The sequence below is a fragment of the Acipenser ruthenus genome, chromosome 1 (genome assembly GCF_902713425.1).
Source record: "Acipenser ruthenus chromosome 1, fAciRut3.2 maternal haplotype, whole genome shotgun sequence".
Taxonomy (NCBI): Eukaryota; Metazoa; Chordata; class Actinopteri; order Acipenseriformes; family Acipenseridae; genus Acipenser; species Acipenser ruthenus.
This window is the reverse complement of record NC_081189.1, coordinates 106,453,179-106,470,350: the sequence shown is the minus strand read 5'-3', so window position 1 is coordinate 106,470,350 and position 17,172 is coordinate 106,453,179. Positions and strand designations below refer to the sequence as shown.

At 37.4% G+C, this 17,172-nt stretch overlaps 1 protein-coding gene across 5 annotated transcripts in view; it reads left to right on the top strand.

The window, feature by feature from the left end:
- LOC117421375 (regulator of G-protein signaling 12-like) overlaps positions 1-17,172 on the top strand; it is a 91,257-nt gene that overhangs the window by 23,593 nt on the left and 50,492 nt on the right. Inside the window, exon 1 of one of the 5 annotated variants that reach the window (XM_034035694.3) lies at positions 2,940-3,007. The exons of 3 other annotated variants lie outside the window; for them this stretch is intronic. In XM_034035694.3, the coding sequence (XP_033891585.2) occupies positions 2,984-3,007 (24 nt within the window). In that variant the 5' untranslated portion in view covers positions 2,940-2,983. Of the gene's footprint in view, positions 1-2,939; positions 3,008-6,465; positions 6,672-17,172 lie in introns of those variants that run through there. One more of the 5 variants, XM_034035693.3, reaches the window with a different exon arrangement.

Here is a 17,172-nt window from a genome sequence, read left to right as displayed (position 1 = left end):
CCCCTTCTCTTGGAAGATTACCGAACATATGGCTATAACAAAACCTTTGTTCCATATGTAGCTATGGCAACTTCATTAAGGGAAGCACCCTAATCGAAATACAGCAATACACCGTCACATATCAAATACACTTTGCTCAACAGCATGCACGATGCAAACTACTGCTCTATCGCCAGTAGATCACAATAATAATCACAATAACAGGCATTTAAATATTAGTGAAAATACAATGTTTTTACACTTTCAAATTAAAATAATCAAGTTACAAATGTACCAGTGCCATTAATCAATTAAACAAACATTTTTTTTTTACTTCAAATATTACAAATAGTTACTTGTAAAAAATAAAATAAAAAAATATTCATGTTAGTTCAACTCCGAGTTAGTCTTCGTCATCCAGATGGCTATCAAGCTGCAACATTCCAGCCAGATTGTCGTGAGACGCCGGCGTTGAGAACAGAAAAGAATCCCAACTTGCTGTTGTTTATGTTTCCTTTGATTCAGTTTATGTTTAGCGCTTCCCATGTGTTCTACAATGGTCTGCCTACGAGTGTAATCTACAGCCTTGCAAAATAGCACATTGCCATTGACATGAAATCCGTCCTTGACAAACTCGTTGGTCTAATCTTTAGGGGTAATTGTTACTTTTTTTGGCATCTTTGAACAGCTCTGGATACTGACTGAAGTAAACCAAAGCCTCATTCAACACAGAACTTGAATACCGGAAGCAGTTTTATTAGACAGGTATGTTTATGTAAATCTAAAGCAAAGTTGCCTGTATTAATGTTTATATATGGCACGTGTATTGATTTGGTTATTATCAAACAAACAAAAAAAGCCTTGCATGTTTTGGCCCAAAATGTAAAACAAAAAAATCTCCGACATCACAGAAAATCTGCGTTTTTTGTGTTATCATAGAAAAAATATTTGGTAATGTGATATGAAAAGATAACCCTAGTCTGCTTTGCGTTCATACATATGTAAAGGCCGGCCCAGGTCTTGGAATGCAGGCCTGTGACAGGCTAGCTGCAGGGATGACGTCAGGCCAGAAAGAATCACACACAGACAGGCAGTACTCTGGTGAGTGAAACTGAGACGCTGCTGAACAAAAACAGAATACGGCACTTGCGGCCAAAATAAATAGACAAATAAAACAAACAGACACTAACAAACAGGGATGAACACTAAACAAACACGTACCGTGCTGGTTCTCCAGCACCACGTAGCAATTGCTTCTTATAATTTATCTCCTCACTCTCTCCCGTTCCTTCGCCCTGAACACACAACCCCGAGTAAGTGCTTTGTGCATCTATATATACTGTTGTGCCGGGATTCAATTACTAAATAATTATTCACTTGAATCCCAGCACGTGAACTAATTCTGTTCAACCCAGTGCTCACATATTATTACATACTTTAAATGCACGTGAAGTGCAATCCCCGTGCCTAAATACAATTATACATTTTAAACAGTCATGCTCATTACCCGCATTATATCCCCTGTACCAACTACAATACACCAACATTTACACACTACATGCAACATATAGCACACAAATGCACACAGGGGCGGGGCACACTGCCCCAAGGCCCTGGGCCACATCGAAACGATGGCCTAAATCCTGGGCCCATCCTGGGCTGCCTTTTCTTCTTTGGAGTGTTCACATATGAGAAAAGGCAGCCCTGGGCCACCTTAAAAAAAAAAGGGGTCTTAGTCGCCTTGAATAAAGGCATCTGCTAAATAAACAAATAATAATAAACAATCAAACAAGTTCAAAGAAACTTCCAAATCTGTTTGTTTTTCTTGCAATTGCACCCCAGCATTTTTCAATTTAACATGTCTTATAACTCTTTAAAGATCACGGGATATCCTCACATGTGATTAAACAAACTTGTCCAACTCTGGTAAAGGAAATGTATCTAGTGTAATATTGAACCATAAAGGGTACCCTCACCTTATGTTTGTATAAAAGGTGCCGAAGGTGTGGGAAGAACACAACACAAACAGAGATTGGGTAAACTCAATGTTTTATTGACTCTCCAGATAAACAATCAAGTTATGTTAAGCAGTAAGGTATTACCCCAGTCTATAGACGGGAGAGCACAGTGGTAAGCGCCTTCCTTCTCATCTGGAACGGAGGTGGTGGACCAGTGTTCAATTCTTCCCAAGACTCTCCGAGTCTTTCAGTTTTGCTAACTACTCCTTTTATCTCCCAACTCTCTGTCTTAGTTGCACATTCCTCAGGCACTATATTGGCTGGGACAAAGCAACAGGTGGCAGCGGGTTGCACTGACCTTTCAGTTATTTCTCCAGATTCACATTCCCATGATATTAACATTACCTTGAATATGTTCCAGCCTATCTTGACTTGGCAGGCAGTCAGTAGCTCCTTACTTAACCAAGAACAGTTGCCAGCCTTGAAAGTTGAAAGTTCTCAGCACATTTCATGCAGTTCTCAGCAAGAAAGAGTTACACAATTAAAATTATTATTATAAGTATATTAAAATACTACAATGATTAAAAGTTCTAGGTCTTACAATGGTACTTTTTTTCTTTTCTTTTTTTTTTTTTAAAGAAAAAATTATAAAATCGTATTTGTCTTCAGGGAGCAAACAAGGCATGTCTTTCAATACTGTATAGGCTACCTTGCGCAGCTCCTGTTATTACCTCTTATTGAAAAAATATGATTTTATTCTGTGAGTTTAAAATAAAGATGTCTTTCATATATTAGGCTACCAATGTGCAGCCCCTGTTGACTTTTGTAGAATAAATACCTGAGAGAGACGACAGGCAAACTGGAGTAAATGTACTCTACAGGACTTTGAAACTTTGATAACGGTGCTGTTTGGATTGACATTCTTTTGTATTTTACTTTTATTTTATTTTTCAAGGAGCCTGGCTTTCTTTTGTTTTTGTTTTGTTATGTATGCAAGTTGTGTTTTTTTTTTTTTTTTGTCAAAGACTGAAGCTGCTTTTTGCGCAATGCAACTTCATATTGAAGTACAGGTACAGTATATGTTGACAATTTGTTAATTTTTTTACTAGATTTCGTATGTTAAGTTTACATTATAATGTTTATTTTTGTAGTTTTAGATTTGTGTTAGTGGCATTTTAAAAGCGTTTACTGTAGATAGCAATGTTGTTTTTTATTTGTTTTTTTACAAAGTAATACAATGTTTATTTAATACAGAACTATTTAAATAATATAAACCAGTGTTGTGATGGCATTTTGTTTTAATTTATAAGAGAACCATATTTCTGTATGTGGTTTACATTTGCACCTCTTTCCGCCTTCTGTGTGAGCTCAATTATTGCCGCTGACGAAGGGTTAATGTCTAAAGTGTGGTGGAGTCATGGCATAAAGGAAGTGGTATGCTGGATTGAAAATTGGCGTAAGGACAGAAGAGCCAGGGAAGCCATAAATGGATAATTTTTAAATCACTATTGCATTACCGCACGGTCAGGCCCTGCAACCCTTAATATTTGTTTTACTGTGTATATATAGTACTTGGATGTTGGTATGGAAAATGGGGAACTCTAAATTTAATAACACAATTGTAGGCGCGTGGAAATAACATGAGAAAAAGATGTGTGGAGACTCAGCATTGCACTAGAAAATATAAGCAACAATTGCCATTTTTGCATTGGTCAAGAAAAAAATACAAATTAAATAAGGTGATATTACCAAAAGGTTAGACGTTTATAAGATATAATACTGGTTGCCATCAGAAGACACAGCAATGTACTGTAACTGTCCTTCAGAGGATACTTTTAAAGGAGGTAAGTTAATGCTAGATCTCAACGTTTTGAGGAAAGGTAAGGGAATTCTAGACTTGTACCACTTTCACACAAAAATAAAGTTAATGGGCCATCTCGGAGAATTTTAAAATATTCTTTAAAATACCCATTCACAGCACGAGATTGCACAATCTATGTCGGTATAATACTGTCATAACCCTTTCACACAGCCAAAGGGATCATGTGAGTTCAACTTTCAAACCTGTCAGTTAAAAGATAATTTTCATGGCAACGGAAACCAAACAAAATCACAAAATAAAATAACGCCGTCGTTTGTTGAAGACGTAAATCTGGCTGCATTTTGTTTGCTTTTAATTTTCAGTTGTATTATACAATGTGACATCCTGTTAAGTGTCAAATTCCAGGAGCTTCAGGTACAATGTAGGTCACGTATTTTATTGCAAAGAAGGCAATACAGTATATTTAAAACAGAGAGTCCAGCTCTTCAGGCAAAAGCAGAGAGCGAAAATACGCTGGGTGCAGGTATTATTTGCTATATAAAGGATGCTCGTGTGAACGTTCCACTTGGGTAAAGGAATGCCAACATGGTGATGTATTTTGGAACCAAACACTCCCAAGATTTTCGAAGAGTGAGTGTGTAGCAGGGGGAGACCTGTGCTGACTCTTCTGGTGTATTCAAAGTGCTGCAGGAAGAGGGCAGCAGCTGTTCAATATTCGCCTGTTGGTCACGGCAGTGATTTGGAGAGGTGGAAGAGAGGGTGTGTGGGCTTTCCTTCTCTGAGTGGCTGAGAGGTGGGTCTTGGGGGGATTGCTGGCCCTATAAAATAATATTCTGCTGTTCCCTCAGGGCTGCCCTTTTAAGAGACGTGCGGACACTCTGGTCCGGAACTGTGACACGGCCAGGAAGATAAATTCCAAAAGAACACAACGAAAGAGAATAGGAGTAGCGGGGAAAACCGTAGGCAGACCCCATGAGTATTTTTAGCAGGCTGAGGGAGCGGTGAGAGTAGGACGGAGACCTGGGCCGTGCGTGTAGCGACGGTCGGGGTGAAGCTGCCGAGTGCAGCACCTTTTATTTGTAGTTTTGATTACTGTGTTTTATTTTCCTTTTTTCTTTCGCCTTTTGCGTATTCTTTTGTTGAGCACCTGTGAGTGCGCCTGCACCTGAAACCTCCTCTGGTATTACTGTGGTTCTGTCTACCATCATTGGTAGGCAGACCACGGTCAACAGTGCCCTCTGCGGGCTGAAAAGAGGAATTACCCGCCGTTAATAAAACTGGCACCTGTGTGGTGAATAAAAACTTACAGGAGGTATAAAATGTAGCCTTGCAGGTGTTCAGTGCAGCCACTGTGTTGAGGTATGAAGTTGCAGGGGCATCTACTATAGTGTGAACGTGAAGTCACTGATCCTTTTCATTTACAGTGATTGTTGCTGAGTAGTTGTACACAAGTCTCACACAACTTATAAATCCAGTGGAGCACTAACACCTCTTCAATAGGTGCTACAGTAGTTTTAATGTGCGTGTAAATGTTTTATGAAAGGTCTGTCAAACTTTTCTTTATTCTGTAATTGCAGAAGTGTATTTTGGTCGGATAAAGCTGCCGTGCAGTTAAGGGTTCTCCCTCCTTGATTTTTTTTTAATACAGTACAATGTGGCTTACTTTGATTAAGCCATTCTTTACTTGCCTATATCTCTGTGGCTTGCTCTTAGACAGTGGGAAATAATCTGTAACATCCTTATGGCAGATCTGCAAGTGATAAATGCCTGATGGGGCATAAATACAATTATTGCAGTAGTATTAATTGTTTTTATTAAAAAACAAAAAACACAAAAATGTCAATACAAATTAAAACCATTTGTTACACAGTTTTTGGTCCAAGCGATCTTAAATTCATCACATTGACTACAAACACGTTAATTTGCTTGTGTTAGAAATCCAGATTGCTAACATCTTTATATGTGATTCCTTGAGTCTTCATTTTCTAGAGTTTTTGGTTTTCTGAGCAAGAACAAGCAAGATTTTTTAAATGTATTTTTTAGACATTGGTCTACAGTACTGTACCCGATTTTCTTCAAGTAGGGGAATAGTAAACTGATTTATTGCAAGCCCTGAATAATGCTGATGGTGTGTTGCAATGATATGTCAATGTGAAATCTAGAAGCAGCCGATTTGTGGCAGGTGTTTGGACACATTTAAAAACATGAAACCTAATTCCAGCACAATATTAAATAAAAGAAGTGTTACCACAGCAGTTGTCACTTAGGCTACAGCCCAGCACATGGAAAGAGTGTAGATTGCAGTAGTCTGTCAGTGATACTGTAAATACTTACTAGATTTAGCATTTGCAATATGGATTGTGTGGTGCAAAACAGACATTTTTAATTATAATTTTAATCTTGGGTTTAAATACAATAGCTAAGCTACTATACATATATTCCATTCTCACTTGTGCTTGGTTTAAACACTGATATTTAGGCTAACTGGTGTTCTGAATTTATAGGATGATTTCAGTATTAAGGTGCTTTCATATTCCCTCGATATTTTTGTTTTCCTTTTTGTAACCAGAGCTACTTCATTTTTTAATAGAGAGCATGCCATTGCAGCATTGTTTGGGAGCCTGGGGCATAGCAATTGATTTCTCAGTGGGCGGTTATAGGAATTACGTGAAAGCTGGGCGGAGAGTGTTGTCTAGGGAGGGAGGGGAGCATGAGTGGTGCTGTTTGAACACCTACTGGAGCAGCAGCTGGGTATCATTCCAGTAAATACCAGTCATGTGTGCACAGGTACTGCAGCTGCATTTTTTCTGATGGATGTGTTTATGAAGATGAGACAGCTACTGTAATTTACTGAAGGAACTTAGAGACCACTGCAATACATGGAGCAAATGTTAAGCGTCAACACCCCTAACGTAAGTAATTCAGTTTTTGACTGCTTGTGTTTCATTTGTTACTGTACAACCAAAAGGATCAGGTCCTTAAAAACACTTTCTAAATACACTTGTACTTTATGCAGTTCAGATTTTTACAGTGTTTTATGTGTTACTGGATGTGGACATACAAAATACTGTATGTTGTGATTTTTTTTTTTAAATTTAATTTATTATTTTCATATTGAAAAGTGCTTGAAGAACACAGCAGTAGCATTTTCACCTTTCTGTGACACCATTTTTTATAGTTGACAGGTTTTTTTTTAAATCTGTTAAAGCATAGCCTATTTTTGTTGTGTTTTTTTTTTTCATGTTGAGATTTTGGGAAAGGACACTATTTAGTCCAGCAAAGTAATGGAGTCATGGAATAATGTATCATAACTGTCTGTCGCCCACAAGTTAATTGATTAAAGGCCCATTCACAACTTGCCTTCAAGGTGTAAAGGCTCATTATATACCCTAAGCTAGTTAACTGTTTACACTAAATCCCCTTACAAATGTAATCTGTCTGTTGTTTTATTACACAGACAATGTCACCACTTAAGACTCATTTTACCAGATTCTGTTAAATGATGTCTGTGCAATGTTTCCCTTATATTTATTATTTCAGAAGTGTGTATCTATTGTAAGCTGAAAGATAACAAAAAATACACCGTGGTAAACAAATCAGCAGTATAGTGTAATCACATTAGCAATTTTGTTGTGTGTCATGTTGGGTACAGTAAAAGTAGCCTCAGTTTTCAAGCAATATTGTGATTTGACAGCAGAGGGTAGTCTAGGAGAACAGTAGCCTACACAAATGCATTTGCTACTATTCGCAAGTACTGGACTACTGGTTATCTAATTAGCCATATGCCTACAATAACAGTTTAAATTAAGAAATATTATGTCAGTCTTTAATTAATTAGACTTCTCGGTATTGAGCATTTAAAAACGGTATCTTTATTAAGACCCACATATGGTTTAAGTAACAGAAAAAAAATGAAATTCAATGAATCCTTGCTTTCGGTGGCTTGATTACGTAGCTCAAGGCTGACATCCACCAGATCAAACTGCAGCCTTGATTACTGTATGGAATTTACAGCATTGTAAGAGGATACAAATCTAGGGTATTTCATCTAATATGGTCAGCATGGTCAGTTATTTAATGAAATACATGTTCTATCCTATCCTTTTTATATCTGAGTTGAACTATTCTATGAAATACAGATAAAAGCTGGTGGCAGGGAGGCTTTTATTATTTCTTTAAATTTCTACAATAACCTATTCTACTATATACTGGTTGCAGCTGTGTGAATGTGCTGGGGCATAGAGTTGGAATCTATCCAAGAGGTGGGGGTTGTGTTGACTCAGAATATATATTGTGACAATTCTGACACTGGTCGACAGATCGTCAGTCTCGTTCCGGACTTTTAGCTCCGTACTCTAGTGCAAAAGAAGATCCCAGTTATGAATTTGTCTTTTAAACAGGCCTGTGCCTGTATCTTTATTCACAAAAGTTTAACGAAGTAAGCAAAACAAAGCCTATCTACGTCTTGGAGTTACTAACTAAACTGTGATGTTCTACTGTCTAATAACTGGACAGCTAAGCTGCTTACTGGCCGCTTCAAATCAAACAAATCCTTATACTGATTTCATAATATAATGGTTACTTTGTACAAAAGGTTTGTTGGGGTCCTTTCAGCAACTCAGCTTTAGCCTAGCACCAAACAAGAACTGAGCAGGGGTTTTGCTTGGCTTAAATACCAACTTTTTAACACAGGTGAAAACAATTACACAACCCTGGGTAAGTGCAGACTAGCCCTTGTAAGTTCAGGCATTCTGGGAAATGTAGTTAGGCTGGTTGGCTTAACCAGCAGGACTACATTTTCCTTTTGCTATTTTTTTAAACTAGGGTACAGGCTGCGCATTATACGCGGCCCTATATATCTTCCCTCGACCACAGTGCCCAACGCTTTGTCACAATATATATATCATCCAAGGTGGGTCACTGGGTAAAAAGAGTCAGTGACTTATATTGCTTTGCAGTTTACATTAATAGTCTCCAGGCTTCATGAACTGGATATGCAGGATTTTATTTTATTTTTTAGACAAAAATTAGATTAGATTCTTTTTTTTCTTTGTTATATACTAGATCGTTTACATGACGAGACAGGATTCTGAGCACTGTTTGTTGCCTTCATCTACATGTGTTTACATATTTTTTTGTGTTTCAATAACAGCAACAGCTTTGCCATGTCTGTGTCTTTTTAAGTGAAGCTTCTTGAAAATCTGTACATCTGCACGTATATGCTTTTTTTTTTTCACACACACTACAGTACATCTTGCCATTTCGATAAACAAGCCACGGATACAGTACTTAGCTCACATTCAAAATTATAAGAACGTATTTTTTGTTTGTGTTTTTTTTTTCTGCTTTACGACTGCTTTAGTTACTGTAGTACTCGTAGTCAGAAGAAGATGGCTGAGATGCAGATGGGCGATCTTCATGAGAACCCCCTGAAGATGCTGACTGCTTAGGAAAGCTGACTTGCTATCAGTGTACAATCTGCCTGGACATCCCTGTTAAACTAGTGGGGAAAATAACAAAAGCACAACTTTAAATTAGGCGACTGCAAAAATGAAATGCGAGTTAAAAGTAGTATCTGGACAGTCTGGAAATTGGCATCTGTGTCCGGGTTGCAGGAATCAAGCCCAGGGTGGGGGCAAGCAGCTCAGAGCTGTGTTATGGTGTCCTGACATTGAATGAATACACATTGGAATGAGATCTTGCTGCGCTCATCTGTTTCCTGCTTGTTTGTTCCACTGAAACGCTACATTGGTGATCTAAAGTGGGAGGGAACGTAAGCGTTGGGGGCAAAGAGAGGAAGCCAGGGGGAGACCTACCCGGAGCCGGCATTCCATTACTGCTTGAGTGGATGCCAGAAAAGGAATGGAGCGTCTGCGGAGCGCTGTAGCAGGATCGGGTCGCACCAAATGGACTCCGGCGGGCACTAAAGTGTCCAAGGGTCTGGAGCTGTGAACGGAGACAGCAGTGACTCCGACCGGCGTTGAGAAAGTGTACAGGGGTCAAAGCTGGTACAATTGGTTCGATTTCTAGAACTATCAAGAGCACAATACTGTGTATACTGAATGATTATTGATTTGTACCATGATCTGGTGGTATTGTGTTAAACAGTTACAGTATACTGCAGTTTTGATAGACCTAGCCTGACTGAGAAATATATCTGGGTCTGTGGAAAAGATGGGAACCCTAATGGGGATGAACAATTTGTCAGCTCAGTTTGAAGTAAAATTAAAGGGACCAAAATGAGGCTGAGGCAAAATATGAAGGTAAAACAAGATTGTTTTGTAATTAACAGCTTTTTCTGTTAATTACAAAACAATCTTAATTAAGCTGTTAACAGTTTAATTATGAAACCGAAGCAGCTAAATTTGTTTAAGTGGACGTCGCCTTATTAAAAATAAAACCCGAAAACTTCAAGCCCAAAATACGTGTTGTATTTTTCAGCAATATGGGGCATAAAACATTATTTTAAAATAAAATACAGTGCATGGTGGTATACTATCGTATTAATTTCCACTGTTCATTGCGCTGCAAGCAACTAACAGAACTATTTTAATAATAAGAATGTGTGTGCGCATTACGACTAAACATTAAACGGTACTTCAGTGTGGACACTTTGAGCTTGATTAATTATAACGTTTTTGAGTACGGTTCTCAAGATCGGTTATGTAGTGTGGACAGGGCCTAAAAGTAAATATCCTTAATATTACTGCGTAAGCCAATTATGAGGCTTATTGCTGCCACCTACAGGACTGGAGTGTACTTTAATCAATGCTGTTATATTGCAGAACAGTTTTTTTTTTTTAAACAAGCAAGTATTTTACAGTCATTTTGCTGCATGTCTGCATCCCCTGCCCATTCTGTGCGTCCTGTGAATGCAAGACAAAATATTTTTTCCATTGATTTCTTCGCCAAAAACGAAGAAAAGTGTGTGTGTTTTGGAAATTGTGGCTTTCCAGACAATATCATCACCAAAGCTAAATCCTGCATTTCAAATATAAATAGAAAAAATGCTTTATATAATAACAATATACAACACACAGATAATCTGATCCTCATTTACCTCCCGACCAACAGAAAGATACAGGCAAATGTGCAAAGAAACTTTACAATTTTACAACAAGACCCATCTACAGTGCCTGTTTTCAAGATCCCCCTTGATGTCATATAGAAGAGGCAAGAATATAAGAGAATATGTTGTACACAGTGCTATTCGTCCTTCTGGGGAACCTTTGAAAGACACATCTCCATGTATAGACCATGATGTAATACCTGTAAATACATTCATTCTGAAACTGAGATTAGAGGCATTACATCTTCATTCAACATTCATGAACATTTTACATGTACCTCTAAAGGAACAGTCTACTGCATTATCTTCAAGAACTGCAACAAATTGTATATTGGGGAAACTAAAAGGCGTTTAGCAGACAACACTTAGAAGCATTCACATTAACACCACTGCATTTCAAGTAGCCCATCACTTCAACAGTGATGATCACACTGCCTATAGACATCACAGTCTGTGTGATCAATCAGTGCTATGGAACAAATGTTGTTCAGAAAAAAAAGGAACAAGAGTTTATCTTCAAACTGGGAACTTTGGATCCTCTGGGAATGATCATTCTATTCTAATAATCATGACATCATCCATGGAATTTTTGTATAATTACAATTCTTGAATAACAACAAGTTTACTCCACTGTGTTTACTTTTCTTTTTAAACAGCTGAAGAAGGGCTTTTGTCCGAAACGTCCTGAAAATAAAAGATTTTTTTTAAAAACCTTTTCTTTCATATGCCTATATATATATATATATATATATATATATATATATATATATATATATATATATATATATATACATTCACACAGTATATATATATATATATATACTGTATGTATATATATATGTATATATGTATATCTATAATTATATATATATATATATATATATATATATATATATATATATATATATATATATATATATTATAGCTACACTGCAAAAGGTGGCGCAATTGTGATGTAAATGTCAGTAAAATAATTGTATGTCGAGTTAGTATAAGGAGTTATGTTTTAATTCTGTTTTAGAAAAATAGGGTCACATTTGTGTGTTCCTAGGCAAGACAAAGCAGATCTACTGTGCAAGTCCTGTGAGCTGTACCAAAGCTTCGGACACTGACACCTGATCAGAAATCCTGTCTTGTTAAAGAGACTTTTTCATTCCTTCATGTTTATTGTAAATATAGATTGCTTTTTAAAAGACAGTAGTTCTCTTTTTTTTTCTCAGCTCATGCAGTATTCAAATTATTCAAATGTGCATAACACAGCACTCTGCCAGTGTTATCCAATGCAGGCACTAAACGGAAGCTGTATGTATTCATGTACACAGTGAATTGGATTATGCCTAATTCAAAAAAATCTAATTTCATTTGATGTAAATCTGGGGTTGGGCGATCATTCAGGGGCATATGTTCCACACAGCAGGATCTGGTCAATTTAGTTTTGATATGATTTTAAGCTATTTTCTTGTAATGTTTCTCCCAGCACTACATACAGTACAGTAGGCCTACATAGCCTACTTTTGTTTTATTTAAAAAGGTTAATGCCAACTGTAGTAGTACTACTCTAAAAACTATATAAAAAAATAAAAAAACAATCTGACAGTTTAGAAATTTGGGAAGCATAAAATGAGGTTTTTTTTGTACTTTTAGTACATGCCTGTAGACTCTTGCTTGTTATAACTAGTGCCAAACCTTAGAAACACCAGTTGCTATCATAGCGTGCTACCTGTGTTTTTGTTGTAAATGTAGCCAGTGTTTTTCCATAATTTAAAATAAAAATTCTATAATTAAGTTTCCCGAGCCACAATATCTAAACAAGAAATAACTTTAAATAACAATTAACACAGGGTGGTAGTTTGTGATACACTTTCACATTCATTTTTAACAGGAAGACCTGGTTAATGAATTTCGATAAACTGGAAACATATTGGACATTAATGGTTATGTACATCAGAACATGAGAAAATTTATGAATGAGAGGAGGCCCATCTAAGTTTGTCCAGTTCCTAGTAGCATAAACATATATCTAACTCAATGGAATTGATAAAAAATAAAACTGAATTTACTTTGTTCTTATCACCCCTTCTTCATTTGAATGGGACTCTCCTTCTGTCTCTTGCTCCATCAGATTGAGTTGTAGACACTTGATTTCTGCTAGCCTGTAATCCCACTTAGGGCATTAAACTGGTACATGTATGATCTTGGTCATAGAAATGAACAAAACTATTTCAACTCCATGTCAGAAGTCAGTGCTACAAAGGCATCAATGATAGGAGAGTACAGCAACTTATGGACGGTAATGGAAAATGTCTACGTTGTCAAGGGGGTGGCTATCCTTTTTCTCTTTCTTCTCCCTCTCGTGCCTACTTTTACATCCAAAAAGTCATGGAAAGTTGGAAGATAATTTAATGTTCTGTTGTCAAGATTGTTGAGACATGGTTTTAAAAATGAATGAATGAATGATCAAATATTCAAATACATCAGCACAGTAATTTTGGTCAATTGGTGGTTGTGATGGGGTGCTAGCTCGCCCCTATAAATTTGTGTTTTGTTATTGTTGTTATTTTTACTGTTTTCATTATGTTTTTGTGATTCTTGGTTTGTGTTGGATTGGCAGGGAGGGGGTTAAATTCCTCCCTGTAAAAATGCATGTGAGAATGTGGCTGGAGCCTTAAGTGTTTATTTGATTATTTTTTTGTTTAATAAAGATCATTATTTTGCCCCTTCCACTGTCTCTGAGCCTCAAACCTCTGTCATCCTGCCACAGTGGTACTTTGTTATTGCAGGACGTTACACATGCTTCACTCACTCAATACCGTGCAAGTACGGAAATTTGTTTTTTATTGTTAAAAATAACCTAAAAACAAGCAGTTTCTAGTTTACCTTGCAGATGTAATAATCAAAACCGTATTCTTGTTACTATTGTATATGTATTCGTGGCAAAGTGGTTGACAGTTTGCAGGTGCAGGTGATCAATAATCAGACAAACAACAATAATCCAGTTGCAATGATGGTTTATTTTTAAATCCAATGGCCTAATGGCAAACAGCAGTAAACAATAAACAATGATAAGCAATACAGCGGCGTGTATTTCTTTATTTATAATCCGTGGGTTGGCCCCGAAATAACAGTCCTGTTTTAGTTCACCCACACGTAACACATACACAAACACAAACACCAGTCCACAGTGTGTGCTCTATTGCTCGTAGTGAATACACTTCTTTGTGAAACAAAGTGCAGTGATGTTGATCCGGGTTTACTGCTGGCCTTTTGCGACAGCGCCGGATCGTGTTTGCCGTCTAAATAACAGTACAACAGTGTTTTAAATAACGACAACAAAACACTCATGGTTCACAATACAGGTTCTCCTTTTGGTCATGCAATTTAACCCTTTGCGGTCCTATGTCGGACCAGGTCCGACATTACAATTTTCCCTTTGCGGTCAAAAAGACGTAAAACACAGGTCTGTAGTTGATTTTTCTCCGGAAAAAACCGAGAAAAACATTCAATGGCCGAGTGAGACCGATAGGAGCGGAAAAAAAAGGGGGCGGTGGTGAGCAATACACATAACCCCGGCACCACAGAGAAAACACGACCATAAACAAACAAGATAGCTGCTTGTGCATCCAGTGCTCAAAGAATATCACGGACATTTGCAGAGCTTTTTTGAGATGTTATAGTAATAAAATAATGACTTGGATCGCATTATTGAGGAGTTTGGTGATAAACCGAGTGATCAGGAGATTTATCAGTATGCACGACTATGAAGAGGTATGTGAAAAATACAGCGAACAAGGGGTGGGGCGGGGCTGGAGATGCAGTACTGAGTGTCCTGTTGATATGCAGTGCCTTTTAAACCTGCTTTACTGAAAAAAAATACTTTTAAACAGCGCGTCTAAAATAAACTGTGCATGTGAAAATAAATTGGAGCTGACGCGCCTGAGTCACGGTGAATAAATGGGCCGCAAAGGGTTAACCATTCACAAAGGAGCAGATCACACACTGTGTCCCCTTAAATACCGTCAACCATGACCCCTTGGTCAACGAGTGCAGCCACTCCTCCAATCCGCGGATGCCACGTCATTTCCCATCCGGGTCGATGAATTAGTGTATGTATCGTAGTTCCGCCCCTTTCTAGATGGCCAACTTCCGCCTGACACTGGGAATGAACTGTTGGGCTATCCAGTCCAGGGTACTCTGTTCCCTTTACACAACGCCCTCACAGGTCGGGAGGGAGATCTAACACCAAGAATCATTCAACCTCTGTCATAGTATTGCTGCATTTAAAGCAGCAGTAAAATGTCCTCCCACTGCCCTTTGTACTATCTGGTCAGCTACTGTTCCCAAAGCCACAGACATCTGATCATTGGTAAATAATACAACAGGAACCGTATATACAGATGGGACATAATATCACTATTTCTTATTTTCTAAAGTAACAAAATACAGTGGTCATATTTCAGAAGAAAAAAAAAGGCACACTACAGTAAGAGACATAAATGTTATCCAGAGAATTAAAGCAGACCCCAGTGAAAACAGGTGTATAAAAAAGAGAACATCACATGGTATCTACTTCTCTCAAATGCCATTGGCTAACCCAGCCTACCCTATTTGGTTGAACTAGGAACTAGGGATTTGTTGAACTAGGAAATCAACATCAAATAGCACTGAGAGGACTGTTGTCTTAAAATGGCCTGTCTCCAAAAGTGGTGAATCAGTCTGGGGAAAAAGGTTTGGCTGTCTGGTATGCACTTTGTTTGCTCTGTCTAACCAGCAAGACTCATAACCACAGTTTGCTCAAATTGAAATAAAATTTACAGAAGTCTGTGGTGTGCCAAAAGAGGAATTCTCATCTGCTAGATACAGAACTAAAGTTATGCTTGTATCCGAACAAACCAGTGCACACACAGTTCATACAGAACATTCTCAATCTTGCAACTAGAAATGGAAAAAGTGTATAGGTGGTTAAAAGTATAATGTAAAAGTTATCATGTTCACTATGTTTCGTGTGGCTGACCCATGCATAAGGGTTCACATTTTGAAATGTTTAAGAACCAGTATCACATATAGGTTACAACATAAGGGGATTTATTAGACATTTCTGTTTTATTTTTATTCTTCCTATTTCACTTGAAATAACTTCCAGTAAGGTTTCAGAATTATGTAAAAACTTTGGGTAACTCCAGTCTCCTCCCGAAGCTTGGTAGCCTTGTTTACAGAATGACTTCCATACCGGATTTAGCAACATAATTCAGGTAGAAGCACTTACCAATTCTCACTAGAAAGACACTGCCATAGAGTACCACAGGACTGATGAACTTGCTTCCCAGTTTACACACAGGTTTGAACACAAACTGTAGCAAATGTAACCCAAGGGCTCTCTCACCACCACATTGAAGCCCAAAGTGAAAACATGAGAAACTATAAAACTGAATTCACCTGAAGTAGATACAATGGTATGATACAGTGGCTGCAAATAGTTAATTACATGATATTAAACAGTTTAAATCAGTCTTTTACTTTTGTTTTTGCTTAACCAGATTTTTGCATTCTTTTTGAAAAAAGGATCTGAAACAGAGAAACTAACCTGGTTACAGCACCTTTAAACTGTATTTACAGTAAATCATTATCACATGTGTTGTAGATCTGGGGATTTACAGCCTATTGTGTGGAGGCTTGTGGCCAAATGATTTGTGTGTAAAATACCTTTTATATTTATAAAAAATCACATGCTCTAAGACAAAGATTGTGGGATGGAAATGCATGTCTTCAGTTAAAAAAGTGAAACAGTTATTGATTTTTGTAAATTGTTCAATTTTTCAAAAGTTGTAACCACATTTGTATAAACACATATGTGTTTAAGATTATAATTCTGGAAAAGTTATCTTTTTTCCCAGATATATGCATTTATTTCACTTAAACCATCAATGAAAGTGACAAAACCAGGTCAGTGTGACAGGCTATAATGTAATTATTCTTTCTGTATACCTCACACTGCTGAGCAACCTCAATCCCTGGATCTCAGTCCATCTTCAGATCTTCAGGCATATTGTAATAGTTTAATGAAATATAATGTGGATTATCATGCATCTCAATGCTCCCATTTTGATCCCACAAATAGTCAATTTCTTCACTGCAAAAAGGCATGGTAATCACCAGTTTGCCATTATCGCAAATGTACATTTCAAAAGATTGTCTCTCAATAATGACAACATGCTCCTGAATACATTTGGATGAGGTTTTTAAGAAGCAGTGTTTTCTAGTAGCTTGAATGTAGATTGTAAGCTAGGATCAAAGACTGGAGTACCATTTAACAGTTCTGTTCCCTTTAATTACTGTACAGTCACTTT